The sequence below is a fragment of the Archocentrus centrarchus genome, chromosome 21, assembly GCF_007364275.1.
Source record: "Archocentrus centrarchus isolate MPI-CPG fArcCen1 chromosome 21, fArcCen1, whole genome shotgun sequence".
Classification (NCBI taxonomy): Eukaryota; Metazoa; Chordata; class Actinopteri; order Cichliformes; family Cichlidae; genus Archocentrus; species Archocentrus centrarchus.
The window spans coordinates 1579913-1598184 of record NC_044366.1 but is presented as its reverse complement, the minus strand read 5'-3'; the positions used below and the strand labels follow the sequence as shown (position 1 = coordinate 1598184).

The following is an 18272-nucleotide window of genomic DNA, read 5'->3' as shown; positions in this document are numbered from 1 at the left end:
GCAGAACAAATCAGTGTCTGTGTGTGTGTGTGTGTGTGTGTGTGTGTGTGTGTGTGTGTGTGTGTGTGTGTGTGTGTGTGTGTGTGTGTGATTGTGAGTGTGTGTGCAAGCACATGAGTGTTTGTGTGTAGCTGTTGGCACGGTGCTGTGTAGTTAGGACTCAGGCCAACTTTTTCTAGTGGAATTTCCTGTCTGAATCGAGCACCCCCGCCTCTCCTACTCCTCTGCTCTTCACTTCCTTCTTTCTCTCTGCCCCCCCCCCCCCCCGCCTCTTTCTATCAAAGCACAACAGAAGCTTTTTTTCCTGAAAATTATTCCTGGCCTGCTCTGGCCTTTCAGGGTATTATTATTATTATCACCGAGTACTTCCTCAAAGATATGAACCCACTCCACTCTCCACTTCAGCGTGGTCCTAATCTGGGACCTCATAATGAGAGAGGACTTCTTCTTCTTCTTCTTCTTCTTCTTCTTCTTACATGGAGTCACGAGTCTCCACGTAGCCTTTGCCCACATCGAATACCTGCCATTGTTTTTAGTGAGAGATCAAACCGAGATTTCAAGATGCAAACTAAAAAGGTGGATGTGGGGCTCTTCCTGCTGCCTGGCAGGATGTTTAGCATGTGTGGAGCCTTCTTATGGGGGTCATGGGGGGGGGGGGGGGGGGCAGAGATTTGTTCAGTTTTAAAACAAACACGTTAGGAGAGACGAGAGGAGACGACCACAGGTCAGACGTACCTGTGTGTCCTGGTTTGATCCAGCTCGGTTTCATGGCAGGAAAAATGTTTTTTATGAAACATATTTCAGCAGGAACTTTGTTCAGTGTCTGCTCTCAGGGGGCGTCAGTGGGGGCGCGCCACCCTGGTAAACAATTTTAACACGTGATGATCTTTGTCGAGCAGGTCTATTAAGAAAGGGTTAAAAAAATCTGTAGCATCATTCATAACTACACATGAGGAGCAGCAGAAAACTTTTACCTCATCTACACGACACGGATCAGTAGATATGAGATTTAATGCTCAGGAACATTGAGCACATTGAGCCCTAACCATGAACAACATAATAAAAGGAGCTGGCTCACCATCCCATGGTATGTACTGTGGGATATAATGTGAGTTATGCTGGATGCAGAGATGTAAACAGCATGATGCTCACGATGTCACAGATCTGCTAAATGTGTGAAAGGTTCGCTCCGACTGTGCAAGTAAATCTAAAGTTGTCTCAGACTATTTTATCCTCCATCTCCCTGGCACTGTGCTTCTGGGACCCTGCTAATGCCTTCCTCACAGTTTTGGCGATATGAAGCCCAGGGTGGAGTAACCCCACATGCCAACGTGCCCAAAGGGGACGGACGGGCGGTAAATCAAGAAGCTGAGGCGTGTGAATCGTCCCAGTCATGTACCTGTTGGTAGTTGTCCCTGCAGCCCAGCAAACAATGCAGCTGTCTTGGTGATGGAAGGTCTTGCTCAGCCCTTATCACCCCCACATATAGCAGCACCATCCTGGGAGGGGGCGGGGGAGGTTTCGTGCAGCCTCTGGAGCTTCTGCTTGGCGCTGGTTATTTTAGTGAGTCTGTGCATGTTTTGTCTAATGGACCGAGCATTAGTGCAGAAACACCGGGACTTATCTGAAAAGACTTCATCACGTTCACATCTGCCCTGAAAAAGAGCAGAAAATATAAGAAACCCGGAGCTGCACCTCCCTCTCCACTAGAGATGTGCCAGGCAGCACAAGCAGGGGGCACCCCTCACACAAAGCACCAACTTCTGGCTCCACTTGTGAAACAAAGCTCAAACTCCTTTTTTCCAGCTCTCGCTCATTTACTGGGCGCCTGTTTTGGCTCGGAAAGCAGAAGCTGACCGTCTCACTGAAAACAGGAGGGAGGGTCAGCAGCTCAGGCCCTGATGGGAACTCTGAGCCCTCGGCCTTCTGAGCTCACAGAGGAGGCACCAGACGACTTTCTACAACTCACTTTGTCTTCACGGTCAGTTCTCACTATACTCGGGTCATTCAGTGACCTTCAGGTTTTCGCTCACTGCTGTATGAATCCATGTTAGAAATCCACAGTCCTGCAACATGCTGGCTTAAGCTGAGTTTTCAAACACAGGCAGTTTATAGTCATTTACTGTATATAAAAGATGTAGCCACATATCCACCTCGTGTGATGTCATGTACTCCCATTTTGGAGCCTCAGCTTTAGCTGCATGGCTGCAGCCATCTTGGTTTTTGAGCAAATATTTGCTAATTTCTTCAAACAAATAAAATCCTTAAAGTTTACTTTACAAAACTGTAGCACAATATGTGTTACACTGGCTTAGCGACCAGGACATCACCCACCGGCTCTGACTCACATTTTAAAGCCTCGTTAAGCATGTTGGTGAGTTGGAGTTGGTTGCAGTGACCATATTTGGACCAAAGGGAGGAGCTCTGAGTTATCAGCTGATGCTAGTTAGCTGGAGCAGCACACAGACACAGATACCTGCTAATTAATTAAATAGCATCCAAATAAGCATCCACAGAGACCAAAGCGGTTTCTGTATCAGCTGTAAACATGTTTATTTCTGCTGTGAAGTTTTAACATGGGGGTCTATGAGGACTGACTCACTGTGGCGCCTCTGCTGGACACCAGAGGAACTGCAGGATTTTTTTGTTGTTTTGTTTTGTTTTTTTTAACAGCAGCTTGTTGGCCTCATTTTTTAGCCCCAAAGGTTGCTGCTTCCTTATGACTGGGAAATGTTTTTATATATAAAATTACAGGGCTGTAAAATTGGAGATAAGGGTGCACTACACTGCAGTCACTAATCCCCGGATTTCAGCAGTGCCATTAGGGCAATGCCTCGGTAAAACCAGGCCCATCCAAAGCCTGTTTTTAAAGGGGAAACAATCACTGAGCATTAATGCATGTTCTTAAAAAAAATTCCTCACCTGTCAAAAGTTTTACAGTTCAGAGCTGCCTTCAGGGAACCTCTCCTCCCCCGGTCATGTGCAATCCAATCAGACTTAAGCAAGAACAAGACGGTGCAACGTCACGATGGTTGCTTCAGTCGCAGTAACAAAAGACTCAATCAGGGTTAATGTCTGCCTTTGTAACCGCCATCACCTAAAAACAACATCCAGCATTTATCCATAGCCTGCAGGCACAGAGTCCTGTTACGCCTCGTTTTCAGTGCCGGATAAAGTGAATTACACACCTGAGGCACGGCTCAAACAGGAGGGTGTCGGTAACAATGCAGACACTGAATGCAATCAAATTATATTTATGTTCTAAAAAAATAGGAACAGTTTATTTCCAGCTGCTGTGATCCACCAGTGTCTGACGCTGGCAGGTGAAAAACCTCCTTTGTGATGACAGCAAAACGCTGAGAAATGAGTCAAAAGCTTTAGTGACTCAAACTGAGTGAGGAAGACGCTCCTGCACTGGTTACACTGGTGCTGACGGCGTGGGCTTAAATGGTTTTTATATGTTTGCATCACATTGAGACTACACCAGGTTCCCCCTGACACTTGATGCCAGCGCTCTTCTCAGACAGAGATAATGATCTGCTCTCACTGAGCTTTGACCTTTAACCTCAGTGGTCCCAGGTTCACTGGATTGTGTGCAGACTGCTGTGAACAAACGTTTGGATTTGCTGCTGGGATCCTTAAACTCATTCTGGGATCCGGGTTCTTCTTCTCCATCAAACATGGAGAGCATTATTAACCAGCTTTGTGAAATGAGGGCTGAAGCCTCCTGCAATCTGCTGCTGTAATGACAGTAATTAATGAAAACCGGCCGTTCTAATGAGACTTCCATTCAGCCATCAGAGCATTTATGGCAGGAAATGGCAGATTGGTGCATTCCTCGTCTGACACATAAAGCAACATTCATCGTTGTGTAAAACTTGCTTTGGTCTTGCTGGGTGGAGAGAGAGCAGTTAATGAAGGCGCAGTTCTTCAGGCGAAAGCCACAGACGGGGTCGGTTTTATTTACTGGAAATGGCGCGGGCACTCGTCAGTAACCGTACTCCAGCTTTCTGACCTGTGTTAAGAAATGCTAACTTTTCTCTCTCTTCTCTTCTCACAGGTGCGCACCACCTTTTCCCCACTTTTCACACACCTATCCCCATTGATATGCGGCACCACGAGGGGCGGTACCATTATGAGCCACACCCACTCCATTCAATGCACGGGTAGGTATCCACAGATGTCCTCTGAAACACGTCACTTACAGCTAACGTGGAGTTTAATGCTGCACCGTTAGCACAGCACTATCCACCCAGCGTAACACTCTGTGGTATTAATAGCAGAGCTGCAGTCTTACTAAGTGGGTAAGCAGCTAAAATGTATGAAGACATAAAGCTCATGTCCCTGGTGACAGTTTATGTTCTTTAACATGACATTGATAAAGTCATTTTATATTCTTTGAATATAATAATGAGACATCCACACCGTAAAGAGGGCTGAACACGACGCTCCATCCACAGACACTGTGAACACGCCTGCTCTTCATTGGACAGTCATGCACTCAGCTGTGGCATATCGCTCCAATCAGCACGCTGTAAGAAGTCATTAGAAGCTCCAGCTAAATTAGCTCATTCAGTCATCACCTGAGGATGGAGCGCCAACACGGAAGACTCGGGTTTCTAACACGTGTTTCACAGAGTGGACGAGGGCACCGGTGGAAACTAATGGCTGTGTGATTTAGGTGGAAATGCAAAGACGTCTCAGTGGGACATTTCAGTAGGTTTGTCCATCCTGGAATTCAGATCCACTCCGTCCTGCCTGTCAGCATCCGAGCTTTGGCAAAACAAAACATGCTGCAGGCATCTCAGTATGAAAGATCACCATCACTTTAAAACTGCAGCAGGTAGCACTGCAGGCACGCTCAGGAAAAACAAAAGAATCCATGCTGATAGAAGTGGATGCTACATTTAGGATATTTTGTTACTGAAGCATTAATGAACACCTTCAAACTTTATTAGTTATTCAGTCCCGTCCTGCTGCAGAGCGAGCATAAAGGAGCGCTGCAAGCACGGCTTTACTGAAGAAACTAACAGCATCAGGCTACATGATTTAATCTGTGATGCTGACATCTTTTGAAATGATAGACTTTATAATATTGGTCTATCACACAGCCTGAGCTGGAGCTGAGAAAGCACACTTCTCCTTGAGCTTCACTAAAGTTCATCAGAGGCAACTTAAACAGATGGTTACATTATTACCAATGCAGCACACTGTTCCTCCGTCAGCCTCCATCTCCCCTCCTGATCTTCATGGTTTAGGACTCGCAGAGGTGCTGGTACCAAGAAACTGGTCAGAACGTCAAAAGAAAACCATCATTTATCCACCTAAAGTGTTTCTGCTGTAAAATCTCTGTGTTCTTTAAGAGAATAAGAGCGCACACTGATGGAAAGGTTTGTACTAACCTCTCACGCTTGTATTCTAACCTGACCTAAAAACAAAGATTCATTTATTTTGTGACTTATGAATGTAGCATACCATAAAACTGTGGCCTTCTTTAACATTACCGCGCCTTCGTATGCTTATCTAAAATATTCAAACCCAGGAATAAGATCAATAGAGGTTTTGTGAGAACTGTGCTGTTACATTTAAATTCAGCCCGATCAGGTGATACACGGCGCGGGCAGAGCTATTCATCACCAGCAACGCGCGAGAGAGGAGGGGCACGAGTGCGGCTGTGCACCCGCTTTGTTGTGATTAATGTGATGTGACTCTGACAGACTACTCCCACTAATTCATCAAGGCCTTGATGTAGCTGTCTGTGCCGCAGCCCGCACCAAATTCACCTAATTACCGCACGTCGTCCCGGAGAAATGGGGCAGGCCGTCGGCGCGGGGCACCTGGTGGCGGCACTTCATTGGTCGAGATGGCTGCTGAGCGGTCGCACATCCTGTCTTCATCGCTGTTTGCATGTAACACAATGAGGGCTGCGGTCTCTCTGTAACAGCTGGCATCATGCAGATCCCACAGTGAACCTTTCCAGGCTGGTTTCAGCAGGTACTGCAGACCTGAACTTTTTACCCAGAGAAGTCTGCCAGCTGCAGTCACCCAGGACGAGCTGGGATCATGACCTTTATCGACTTTACTGGAATCACACAAGTGATCGTTTGCACGAGTCTCTTCAGAACAAAAGGCTGATGTTTGTTTAGCTGATGCCATAGAAAAGCTCAGAGAAGTGTCTCAGTGCTGCACTTTAATGGGGTCAGATGTGCATTTGCAGCATTTACTGCTGCCAATGTTTTACACATGAAAAAAGAACAGATATTGTTAAAAATCAAAAGCAGATGGGAGAGATTTTACTCCTGTATGAAAGTGCAGTCAGTGTGAACGTTAGCCGTCAGTCAGAGTTCGTATCTGTTTAGTTCAGTGAGCTGACCGTGGAGAGTCAGAGCGGCAGGAGCTCACATTGTTCCTTCTGTTATGAAACAGGATCCAGGCCAAGTATGGATCAACTTTCTATGAATGGCTCAGACTTTCAATGTCACGCATTTCCAACATTTAACCATCAGGCTGTGGTCTCCGTGCCGTATCCCAACTGGCCCTGAAACATTAGGAAGAGCTTCTGGTGGGCGGACAGTAGAAGTTGGACCGATGCGGTGCTTGTGTGCTGTTTGCTGCATATCTCCATCTTCTGTGCAAACCCACAAGCCAGGAGAGCGAGCCACCGTGCCAGTACGTTTGACCGAGTAATTAGCATCTGAAATCCAGCCTTCCGTTCCCAGAACCTCAATGACAACACCGTGGATGGGAAAAACAGATCCCCCGCTCATTCCACAGCCTGTATTTATGCTTTTTGGGAAGCAGTTGGGGGCAAATTGCAGCACTGAAAAGCTGAAATATGCCCAAGGTTTTTGTGTGGCAGCGCTGTGGCCTACACCGCCCCTGTACACAAACAGATGTGGTGCTGCTCACTAGGCAATCAGCCGGCTCGCGGCCCGCAGCCCGGAATGTGTTGATTAAATACAGTTTACACACGAGCCCTTTGGGTCGGTGTCGTTTTTCCCCCTTCATTGTTTTGGTTTTGTTAACATGGAGGGAGGCGGGGCAGGGTGGACGGGAGCAGGGTGGGGGCTGATTTTCGGCTCTGACGAGTGGATTTCGGTGGTTTTGACAGACATGCTGGTATCTCCTGTTGTTTCTTGTTGGCTCCGGCACCTACTCATCGTCACGGCTCGTGTTTGAATTCGGAGGCTCCCCTGAGTTGCAGCCAGGAATGTGCGGCTGAAAATACAAGAGAGCCATCAATCAAAAGGCCGGGATGCCGCAAATCAATAGGCTGAAATTTTCACGGTTTATCGCATGGTTTCAGGGCAATTTTCTTACACTCAGAAAAGACTAAGTGGGTATGTGACAGCGGTGGAGCCAAATAATGTAACATCCCATCTCATTTAAGTTTATTATCCCATTGTCTGACGTAGTTCCACGAGGCCCTGCTTCGCGTGCACGGTCTCAGGGAGTGCAGTATCACATCAGGTCCAAATCCTCAGCATCCTGATCAGGGCCCCAAAAACAACCACGGCAGGATCTCAGCGTGTCCCCTGTGGGGCAGCACGGTGATTTATCTTGATCACCTCGGCTGCCCAGAAGTACAGAAGGGAGTGTGGTGCATCATAATTCATCCCACCCCGAGCCAGCAGGGAAATGCCAGAGAGGCAAATACTAACTTGTTGGGCAGCTCAGAGGGCAGGGAGGCAGAAAGGGAGCTTACTGTGTGTGACCTCACCTGGAAAACAGAAGTGGGCACAGAGACGGTCCACACTGAGGCGTACGATCTTTTTTAGAGATGATCCGATGGGTCGAATGTGTGAACGGGGCCTCCCTCAGATCCTAATGATGTCAGTAAAGCCTAACGGGCAGGTTTCTGTTCGGTTTTGAACGTGTGTCACTTTTTACCTCCAACACTTCACCAATCAGAGCTCGACGGCTCATTTTTATTTTAAGTAATCTTATTAAAAACTACACAATGATAATGTTTAAAGGCTGAAACTAAGAGGCCAGCAAAGCAAAAGATGGTCTCTGACCTGATTATTAAACTGCTTGGATACGATATTGAAACTGTTTCTGATTTTCATGTCATTTGTCTGATGTTGTTTTGGAGTAAAAGGATCCACCTCTCTGTACCTCACTGCTAATCGTAGTGAAATCTGCCCCCACCGGCGCGCTGCTGTGCACGCTCTGCGGTATGCACTTACTCACATGCTCAACAAGCTGCACCTTGTCCAAATCACTTTTTCTCACAGCGGCGTTTTAACAATGGAACAACAGAGAGTGTGTAATCACACAGTACAGAACACAGAGACAAACAGCAATTACCTGCCTGAAAGCATGTCATCTCCCGGCTCACACTGGCTTCCTGTCCCTCTCTGTGCCTCCTCAAGTATCATCATCACCAGGACAAATGACATCAGTATTAGCTCTGTTTTCCATTTCTTAGTCTCTGTCCACAGCGTAACCACCCATAGTGCTCAGGTATGATGGAAATTTCTTTAAGTGGCAGCTCCTGATTAAGACGCGGAGCCCCTCCAGAGCTCAGAGCCCCTCACAGAGCTTCCTATTAAGCCTCTGTGATCGGAGCCTCGGGACAACGCACACACTTCAAGTAACATCTTGTCAGAAAAAGGGTGGACCGACAAGGCTTCAATAATGGTACCTGCCAAGCAGGACTATTATTTGCAGCCACCTGACAGGCAGGGGCAGTAAATTTCACCTTATTATCGTGGCTTCATACACACTCTGGCTGTGTGAGTGATTTACTGCAGCGAGCGGAGTGTGTGCTGGCACGCGGGTTTGCTGTCAGCCAAGGAACAAATAACTTTGCTGATGGATAAAAGTTTAAAGGGAAACGTAGGAAAATAAGTGAGGTCGCTCATGACCTTATCTCTGTAAACACACACCTGCACGTGACTGTGTGACATCAGCAGGTGAGAGATGAGATTTGTGAGAAACTTTAATTTTGTTGTGACCGATCGTGCTTGCAGACTCTGTAAGGAAGCAGATAAAGAGAGCATCAGCTGTCATCTTGATGCAGTTTAAGTATTCAAGAACATTAACTGTCTGATATCTGCAGATTCTGGTCTGCATATCTGCCCTCAGTCGCCCAATCCTGCAGCACAGGAAGCACTGATGCAGGATGGAGGTGCGGAGGCAGCACGCTCAGCAGATTCCTGTGTTGCTTTGTGCAGGTGTTTCTATTATTCTGTCCATCCATTTTTAGCTGAATGCTGGGAGTCCCAGTTACTACGATGAGCTCTGAGTCAGCTCCGAGCCGGCACCCGTGCCAGCTTACCCAGGTAGTCCTTCAGTGAAGCACCCGAGCACTAATCTGAGGAGGCAGTGCCAGCCTCTCTGTATGCTGCTTACAGGCAGACTGGGCAAAGTGTGTTTTTGTGTATGGAGCGTCTGTTTCTTCTCACTTCGCCCCTCCCGCCCAGAACAGAGGGCTCTTTATGGTTGTTTGTAGGGGACAGCAGAAAGTTGGCCCTCGTACAAGGCCGGCAGTCTGCAGGCGCTTACTGGAAATGGAGCGAGGGCCTGGGCAGGGCTGGGCCCGGGTGCAGGTTGGCGGCTGCACAGATACACTGAAAGAGAGACTGAGCGGGGAAACTCTGCAGGGAGGACGGGGTGAGGGGGGCGTCTCAGCCTTGCCAGGTCCCTGGCCCACCTTTCATAGCCACAGAAAGGAGCTGCAACCTGGAGCAGTCGCACTCAGTTCATCAGATCATTTGGCATTCCTGCCTGATTTCTCCTAACATCCATCGCCACAAGTTTTGGACATAAACACGTTTAACTGTTCTGTGTAGATTAACTATTCCTAACACACACACACACACACAGCCTGCAGCTGATGCCAAAAATCAAAACCACACACATAAACAGTCGTTTGTTCACAGAGCGGCCGTGGAGATGCTGAAGTGTCAGAGTCTGCTTGGCGTCACTCATAAAAAGCACTTCTGTTATTTTTATTGCCTTCTATTGTTGCAGTGAGTGCTGCTGACAGATAAAAATGAAGAGAGTATGTGAGTCTAACTGGAGGCATTTAGTGTGTAATCTCTGACAGATCTGAAGACGACCAGCATAAAATCGCTTCCATCACACTTCAGCGTGGGACCTCGGGCCGGATATGGGAGCAAACGGGAACTTTCAGTTTGAGCCTCTTCACATCCACCAGGTCGATGGGGACCCATCTGAGGTTACTGTGCAGCTAATGCTCATTCAGACCACCCAAATGGGAAATCTTATATAACTGGAGTTTATTTAGCATGCTGCTAAAACAACCCAGATGGGTTGGTGAAGACCTGGTGGATGTTCAGAGGTTAACAGCAGCCAAACTTTTGCTCATTTCTTTCTCCGTGTGCGAGGCCCTCCTCCGCCCCACTGACAGCTTTAGTGAGTCATTAGTCTGGTCATTTCTAGGAAAGGGAGGACCCCTCTGCCTTCATAGCTGTCTTATGGTTATTACCCACATCGTCCTCCTGTGCCTGCCTCCGTCCCCGCTGCAGTATGAATGATTCATGGCTGCTACGCTTCCACGTGATCACACAATGAAACTTTTCTAACGTCTTCTTTGACGTTCATGAAAACAAACAGGGCCTGAGCTGGATAATTTTATTAGTTAGTAATATAACCACTGTGTTCATTCAGCACCTCAGTAATCATTGCTCAGGCTGAAGTGTGTTTCTGAGGGAAAAACAAGCCACTTATCAGGCCCAGAGCAAACTCCATCGGCACGAGCACCGGTGCCCCTTCAGAGGGCTGCCGGCGGCTAGCAGACATTTTTATCTCGCTCAGGATTACAACATCTACTTGTCTGCATTCTTGGGAGCACAGCTGCCAATTACCTGCCACAGGTCACAAATTTACTGTATAGCCTGATTTGACCAGCAGGCTGACTGAGAGCTTCAGACGAACCTCCAGCCCAGCGTGGCTACAGGCAACCACTTACGGTTTGTGTCCTCTTGTCACACTCTGTGTAACACCTGATGTGAGACCCTGCAGTCCTGCCCACCCAAACAGACAGAGCACGCTTCCTCACAGCCGAAGCCCTCGGTCTCGACTTGTCTGTAGCTTTAGGGCTTAATAGGAGAAGTTGAACAAAAGGGGATTATTACGTATTAGTGTGGGACTGGGGAGGGGAAAGGGTGTAAGTGGATTTGGACTGAAGACACAGAAGTTAAGGCATGTCTATGAACATACCACTGAAGATCACTCACAGTGATAATAACAATGCTAACCCAGTCTGTTTCTCTGTCTCACACCTTCCTGTAATCCTCCCTCCACCTTCCTCACTTCTGTTTAATTAATTTGTCCTGTTCTGACTTCCTCTCCGCAGACCTCCTGGACTCACGGGCAGTCCAGTCATCTCAGATATTTCTCTGATTCGCCTGTCGCCCCACGCGGCGGCCGGGACGGGCGAGTCACCGTTCAGCCCTCCACATCCTTACGTCAGCCCTCACATGGAGCACTACCTACGCTCTGTACACGGCAGCCCCACCCTCTCCATGATCTCAGCGGCCCGAGGACTGAGCCCTGCTGACGGTAAGATTTTCCCCACTCACTGGCTCTGGTGCCACCACAGAAATGTCACAGCAGTGGAGCTTAAACCATGTTGCTAATGTTGTTGAACATTTATGAATTTTTCTGAACGTTACCCGGTGGATCGGTGCGTGAGGATAGCTCCAGATACAGTCTGTGTACCAGTGATCATCCAGCAGATTCACAGGGAGCAGTCACGTGTCCTCCTTCATGATCCAAACAGGCTTCCATAGCCATATATAAGCATATAAACAATCAGTAATATCTACACACATTTCTGACAGTTACCTTTAAAAGCTCTGAGTATAATAAGATGATACAAACGTGTTACATCACAGCTCCGGCTCACGTGGTGTGTAAGGACCACAGGCTGAAGAATAAACTGGAAACTCAGCCTGAAGGAGGTGAGGCGAGAGTTGAGCGGGTTTAGGATTTATGTGTCCTGTGCACCATAAACCGAGTGCGTCTGCTCGGCTGCAGTTTACACAGCTGATCATTTCCCAGCCGTGATAATTAGTCTTACACCTTACACACTCCCCTCCATAAGTCCTGACGCACACCTTTCATCAAGATCGCTCTGGTGTTTGTGCGTGTGTGTGCATGCTGGTGATTTGTAGTCGCGTCGGGCACATGCTTTGCAGTGCCTGCTTGTTTGTATGTGTGCCCGAACTATCGAGTTCACGCGATGACGGGGCCGTCCTCGGCGGCAGATCGGAGAGGAGCCGCGGGCCTGCGCCCGGCTCCAATAAATCACCGAGCACACGCTGCTGGCAAAGCAGAGCCTCCCCACCTTTCAGGAGAAGCAATGTGGAAGAGATGCTGTCACTGATAAACAGGCAGGGAAGTATGGCACCAAATGGAGGGCGCTCTGCAGCCCAGCAGAACATAAATAAAGGCTGTGGAAGCATGAAGCTCAGTGGAGCGTATGTAAACTCCTGATAGAGATACCTGGGTGTTAAAGGCTGCTTCTAAAACTGCTTTAGGTCAGATTCTTAGTGGACACTGTACTCATAATGATAATTACTGGCAGGCAGTTGCATTGAAATGTATCAGTGGGATTTCTGCTGTGTGTGGAGAGGTAACAGGAAGCAGCATGTTGTGACTTTACTGCATGTGATGACCTCTGCCCTGTGAGCACTGATGCTGTAGTGTTGTTGGATGCATGCACTCTATGGTGCCTTTAAAAGTGTTGAGAATAAATAACTGGAAAAATGAAAAACAAGCTGAATAGATTTATTATTAATTAATGAAGTATGAAATTGACCTCACCTCCCCCTGAATACACTGCTACACCACAGCATTGGCTTTACCTGTTTATCCTTTTGAGGGCTTTACCTGACAGAGGTGCATGTGAAACTCAGTGGGGGGGGGTCTGATCGTTAACCTGCCAGCGTCCCAGCACAAAGTTTCACAGCATCCCAGAAGCCTCTCTGCAGCGCTTTGCCAACATAACCAGTCTGTTATTGACAGAGCAGGAGGGCACAGGAACACCACACCATTCTGACAATTTTCAAAATAAAAGACACTTTGCTTTATTTAAAGACATCAGAGATGTGCTACATACATGACAGAAAGGCCCTGCCTGGTTCTCCGAACACTGACCAGAGTTCAGTTATTATATTTTTGCACTTTTCAGCAGTTTTTGTTTTTGAATTAATTTAATTTTAAATTATTTTTTCCTGTTTGTTTTAGTTTCAGTTTGGCTCCAAAGCAGATTTGTTCATTTCACTTTAGTTTCATTTATTGAGGAATTTTTCGTCTTTAGTTCATTTTCAGTGGCAGTTTTAACTTTATTATTGTTTATTATTATCGTTATTATTATTATTATTATTATTATTATCGTTATTATTATTATTATTATTATTATTATTATTATTATTATTATGTGGGTGTTATTTGTAACAGGCAGGATTTAAGAAGTTCACAACAATAACAACACAAACAGGACTCACAGTCCTGCAGGTTTTATGAGCACACAGTTTCCTTACAGTTAACTCTTTTCTTTTTTTCCCACTTAACTAAAATGTTTTTGCACAGTGAGTTTTATGTTTTAGTGGAGCTCGAGTTCATCAGAATAACCCTGAATGGTTATTCTGGGGGGGTCTGGAGCAGGCGGGGAGAACGAAGGAAAACTTGCGAGCAGCGTAACTTTGTCTGCTTTCTCTGAGGCGGCGGAGTGTAGCTGCCTCCCATCCCTGTGTTCATAAGTGAGGTCACACACAAACACTCAGACACAAAATGCTTCTCTGCGGCGGCGGTAACGTGACCTGGCAGCCGTGGAGAAACCAGGAGCATGCCTGCTGCAGCACAAACACGCTGCCTGTGCACTGTTAGCACAGCTATGGCCTAACAGCTTCTGATGGATTTCTGCTTCTTTATGCAAAACTGTTTGTGTGGAGAGGCTACGAGGAGCCCAGCTCCCCCCATGTTTCCACCAGTGTGCATATTAATCCACCTTTAGCCTACACCCCTGTTTCCTCCAGACACCCACACCCACTGCAGGAAGGGGGGGAGCACGGTTAGATGCAGGAAAGAGTAAAACCCATCCGTCTCTCACTCTTATAGTTTGTGACATTTTAAATGCGGCTTTACTGGGTGCAGGTGTTAACACTTTTTACGTCAGTGTTACTTTTGCTCATGCAGCGTTTAAGGCTTCCTCAGCATCGTGAGGTGTGTGAGCACCTGCACTCTGTGTATGACTTCAGTCTGTCAGGCAAGAGGTGCAGGAATGTGGTCCCCCCTCCCGCCTTTGCCCTGCTCCCCTTCTTATTCTTCTGCTTCCTTTTAGTCCCCAGAGACTCTCCCCCAAACCCTGCAAGCCTCAAAGACATGAGACTTCTTTCATCAAAAAAGGAAAGCCTCGTGCCCCGGGGCGAACACGCAGGGACGACTCCGCAGCCTCTGCCGAGTCCTCTCTGTTCTCCCGTTTGTTTTTGTCATTCTGTCGAGGGAAATGTCAAATGCTGTCTGCGAACATATCACTTCATTACAGGAAATGCATTTTGCTCAGCCCCTCTGACTTGTCAGAATTACTTTAGCGTCACTTCCCAGGGTTACGACGACCTCTGTGCTGAGCAGGAATTCTAACCTGTTCTCCTTTGTCTCTCTTCTCTGCCGCAGTAACCCACGAGCACTTGAAGGACCGCGCCCTATTCAGTCTCCCGCCTCCGCCGCCGGGAGCCAACCCCGCAGAGTACTACCTGATGGCCAGCGCCAGCCAGAGAAGCCCCTACGGCGACCTGCTGATGCAGAGCGGGGCGGCGGCGGCGGCGGCTGCAGCGGCCGCAGCTCACCTTCCAGATTACATCAGCCCTGTGGACGGTGAGGAATGCTGACCATGCGGCTAAAATGACAACTTTTCCTGTAGCCATCAATGTATGAATTTATAGAAACAAAGTCTCAAGTCATCACATACTGACGCACAATCACCACCTGTGGCACAGGTACCCTTCAGGGTCATGTTTAATGAAAGGATGCAAGAACTGATATACTGAGAAGCTTACTGTAGATGATACTAGATTTAATGTGTTTTAGTGACCAGAGTTTCTCCTGAATCCAACTCAGTAACTTTAGTGCCTAAACTGAGTAATTTAGTGCGTTGACCTAAACAGGCATCAATAGAAAAAGGTAAAAACCAAAGGAAGTCCATTCAGGACTGGATTTTTGGAGGTCTGTGTGAGCCTCAGATTGGAAATGGTCCCTAAAGGGGAAAATGACACCATGGGGGTACCCTTAGCCTTAGCACATGGAAAGCTAAAAGTACTCAAGAACCAGAAACAGAACAGAAAACAAGAACAGTGGGTTCGGGTTTCAACAGCAGTTCATCCGATTATAGTCCAGATTTTATCTAACAGAATATTTGGGATCACTGGGAGATCCTGACATGGAGACCACACACCGGAGAAGATGGATCGCTCTGTTTGGTCACCCTGCAGAGTTTTATTTCATAATTAAGTCATTTTGAAAACCTGAAATGAAATCAAAACCCGAACCTGTGAAAGCTCACGGAGCTTCCAACATGTCAAAATATTACACACACACACACACACACACACACACACACACACACACACACACACACACACACACACACACACACACCGGTGATACTGAAGCACAGGCGCGTCTTTCATGGCTGCTTCGACACTAAGAGCCAAACTTAACAGCCACATTGTCCTTTGTTCTCAGCACCGGGCATGTTGATGCCGTCCTCTTCTTCTTCCTCTTGAGGCTTTTTCATGGAAGGGCTTTCCACATCAAAGCTGCTGGTTTTCAGACTTACACATATGGGGGCCGAGGCTAGCTGAGCGCGCGTAAACAGTAAAAGCCTGGAGGCCAGGCGCTCGTAAAAACACGTCACCTTAGAGTCTCTAATTCTGATTGTGTTTCAGGTGTTTGTGAAGTTGTGGTGGCCAATAAAGGGGCAGCATGGAGGGATAGCTTCATCTCAGCTCTGTGTTGGGCTGTTAAGGCAGGGATTAATCCTGCACACACTGCTGTGTAATAGCAGGGAGGTTATTGCTGACACACACACACTGGCAGACACAAATTTAACCGCCAGGCTAATGCTCACAAACTCGTACACGTGTTTGCACACAGACTCACAGAGGCCAGCCTGTTCTTTGATGCCAGCCAGAAGCTCGGCCCTCTATCAAAGTGACAGTCAGGCACCAGAACAGACGTTTGACTTCAGCAGTGAAACGCGTCCAAGAAACTTTCAGCCCTCATGAATGAGAAAGAGAAAGCTCACAGTGAGGAAAGTCGGCCTTTTCGATGCCTGATAATCAAACGCCCTGCTTGGCACCGAGGCCCTTCAGGAGCCCTCGTTCTTCCTTTCATCTCATCCAACCGCCCACCCAGGGAAAAAACTGCTGCAGCGTCACGCTCCCCGAGGACGCTAACGCTGCCGTCCTCACACACAGGTCAGAAAACTCAGGTACAGATGGCTTGAACATTAATCTTTTCAATGACCTCAATCACTTAGTCAAACAGAGGCGAGTGGAGCTGCAGGCTGAGGCGAGCTTCAGAAACTGCAGACCCCCCGCCCCCCACCCCCACCACCTCAGTGACCGCCGCTGTGCTCCTTGCCCACACTTGTTTGGGTGGTTGTTTACTCATGTAGCCACAACCCCCCCAACCCCAAACACCCCCACCGCCTGCCTCAGTGCAGCGTCCACACTCGCTACCAGCTTTTATTCAGTGTTCTCCCATCCTCGCAGTGATGTGGTCGGGTTTGGGTCACTCTGCCAGTCTCCAGGCACAGGGACCATATTGACCGAGGCGGCCAGCTAATGGTCACTGCGGGCAGCCTCGGTCTGAATCAATGGCCTTATTTACTGCTTAGAAACGGGAGGAGGAGGAGGGGGCAAATATGTGCTTCATCCCGTGCCGTTAGTTTTGGATGGCAGCACAGATAAAATCCATATTAAAAATCAATTTATGCACTAATATTCAGCAGACCCACCGCAAGAACTGGGAGCCCTCAGTGAACCTGTACTACGGCTCGTCCTGCCCACGTTTTCCCTCTGGATGGGTGAACAGCAGCTGAGCCCCGAACACTGGGTGCTGCTGTGCTGCTGGAAAACCCGGGATTTCTGACAGGACTGCAGGACTTTCACTGTCGGGCGTACCTGCGAGCAGACGACGGTGTTTGAACGGCACTGCTGAGGTGCTGTTTGAAGTGGCACAGACTGTTAAAAACACAAACCCAACCAACAAAATGATTGCTTTTGTTTCACAGGGTAAAGACACCCCTGCCCCCCAAGGACTGCCTCTGACAGGGTGATGGACAGGTCTCCTAAGTAAACAGTGTTAGCAGAGGCCGTGAAGGCCTCGCTGCCACGCTTAGCTGCTTCTGTAAGTCGGTGTCGATGCCTGTGGTGCGTTTCCCACACATCACTCACTGTCGTTATCTGCTGAGACGCCGACTGGGCTGAAATAACAAAAATGCATTCAAGTCCAAAGACTTCATGAAAAATATGCATTTTGACAGCTTGTTAAATGTAGTATCGCCTTCTAGATGTTTTAAAGAAAACCTTGTTGATGATTTGGGGTCATTTCAGTTCATTCCTGAGCTTTAAGTGACCCAGTGTGTTACACAAATGGGGCTGAGGCAGGTTTCTAATCACAAAAATGTTTCCAGTGAATTTGAATCTGCCTCTTCTGCAGCTTTTCACAGTTCTCCTCAGGAATCAGCCTATCGGTGTGGTGAGGATGATGGAAACGTGAAAGTTTTTGATTTGATTGCAATTTTCCACCTCTGATCACATCATTGTGATGTTTTGTAATGAGCCGTGGCCAACAGAACCACAGCAGAAAGATTTACTCCTGCAGAAGCTTTGAGGCAGTCGGGCTAAAAACTATAATTAAAGGCATTTGATCAGTCATAGATAAACAATACTGAAAATACATTTAAAATAAAATACATTTACATGTAAACATAACTGGGTTATAAATGGTAAATGGACTAGTTCTTATATAGCGCTTTTCTACTCAGATATGAGCACTCAAAGCGCTTACACAACACGTTTTTACATTTACCCATGCACACCCATTCATACAAGCACTTCCATGATTAATTAATTAAGCTAAGTGCTTTAATTATCTAACATTCACTCACATTCATACTCCGACGGAACGGTTGGAGAGCAACTTGGGGTTAAGTATCTTGCCCAAGGATACATTGGCATGCAGCCTGCAGTAGCCAGGAATTGAACCACTGACCTTCCGATCAGTAGTAAATG

At 47.5% G+C, this 18272-nt stretch overlaps 1 protein-coding gene across 2 annotated transcripts in view; it reads left to right on the top strand.

Moving 5' to 3' along the window:
- gli2a (GLI family zinc finger 2a) overlaps positions 1-18272 on the top strand; it is a 79962-nt gene that overhangs the window by 41501 nt on the left and 20189 nt on the right. For both annotated transcript variants that reach the window (XM_030758890.1, XM_030758891.1), the window contains 3 exons: positions 4061-4166; positions 11327-11532; positions 14650-14850. In XM_030758890.1, coding sequence (XP_030614750.1) covers positions 4061-4166; positions 11327-11532; positions 14650-14850 — 513 coding nt within the window. The remainder of the gene's footprint in view (positions 1-4060; positions 4167-11326; positions 11533-14649; positions 14851-18272) is intronic.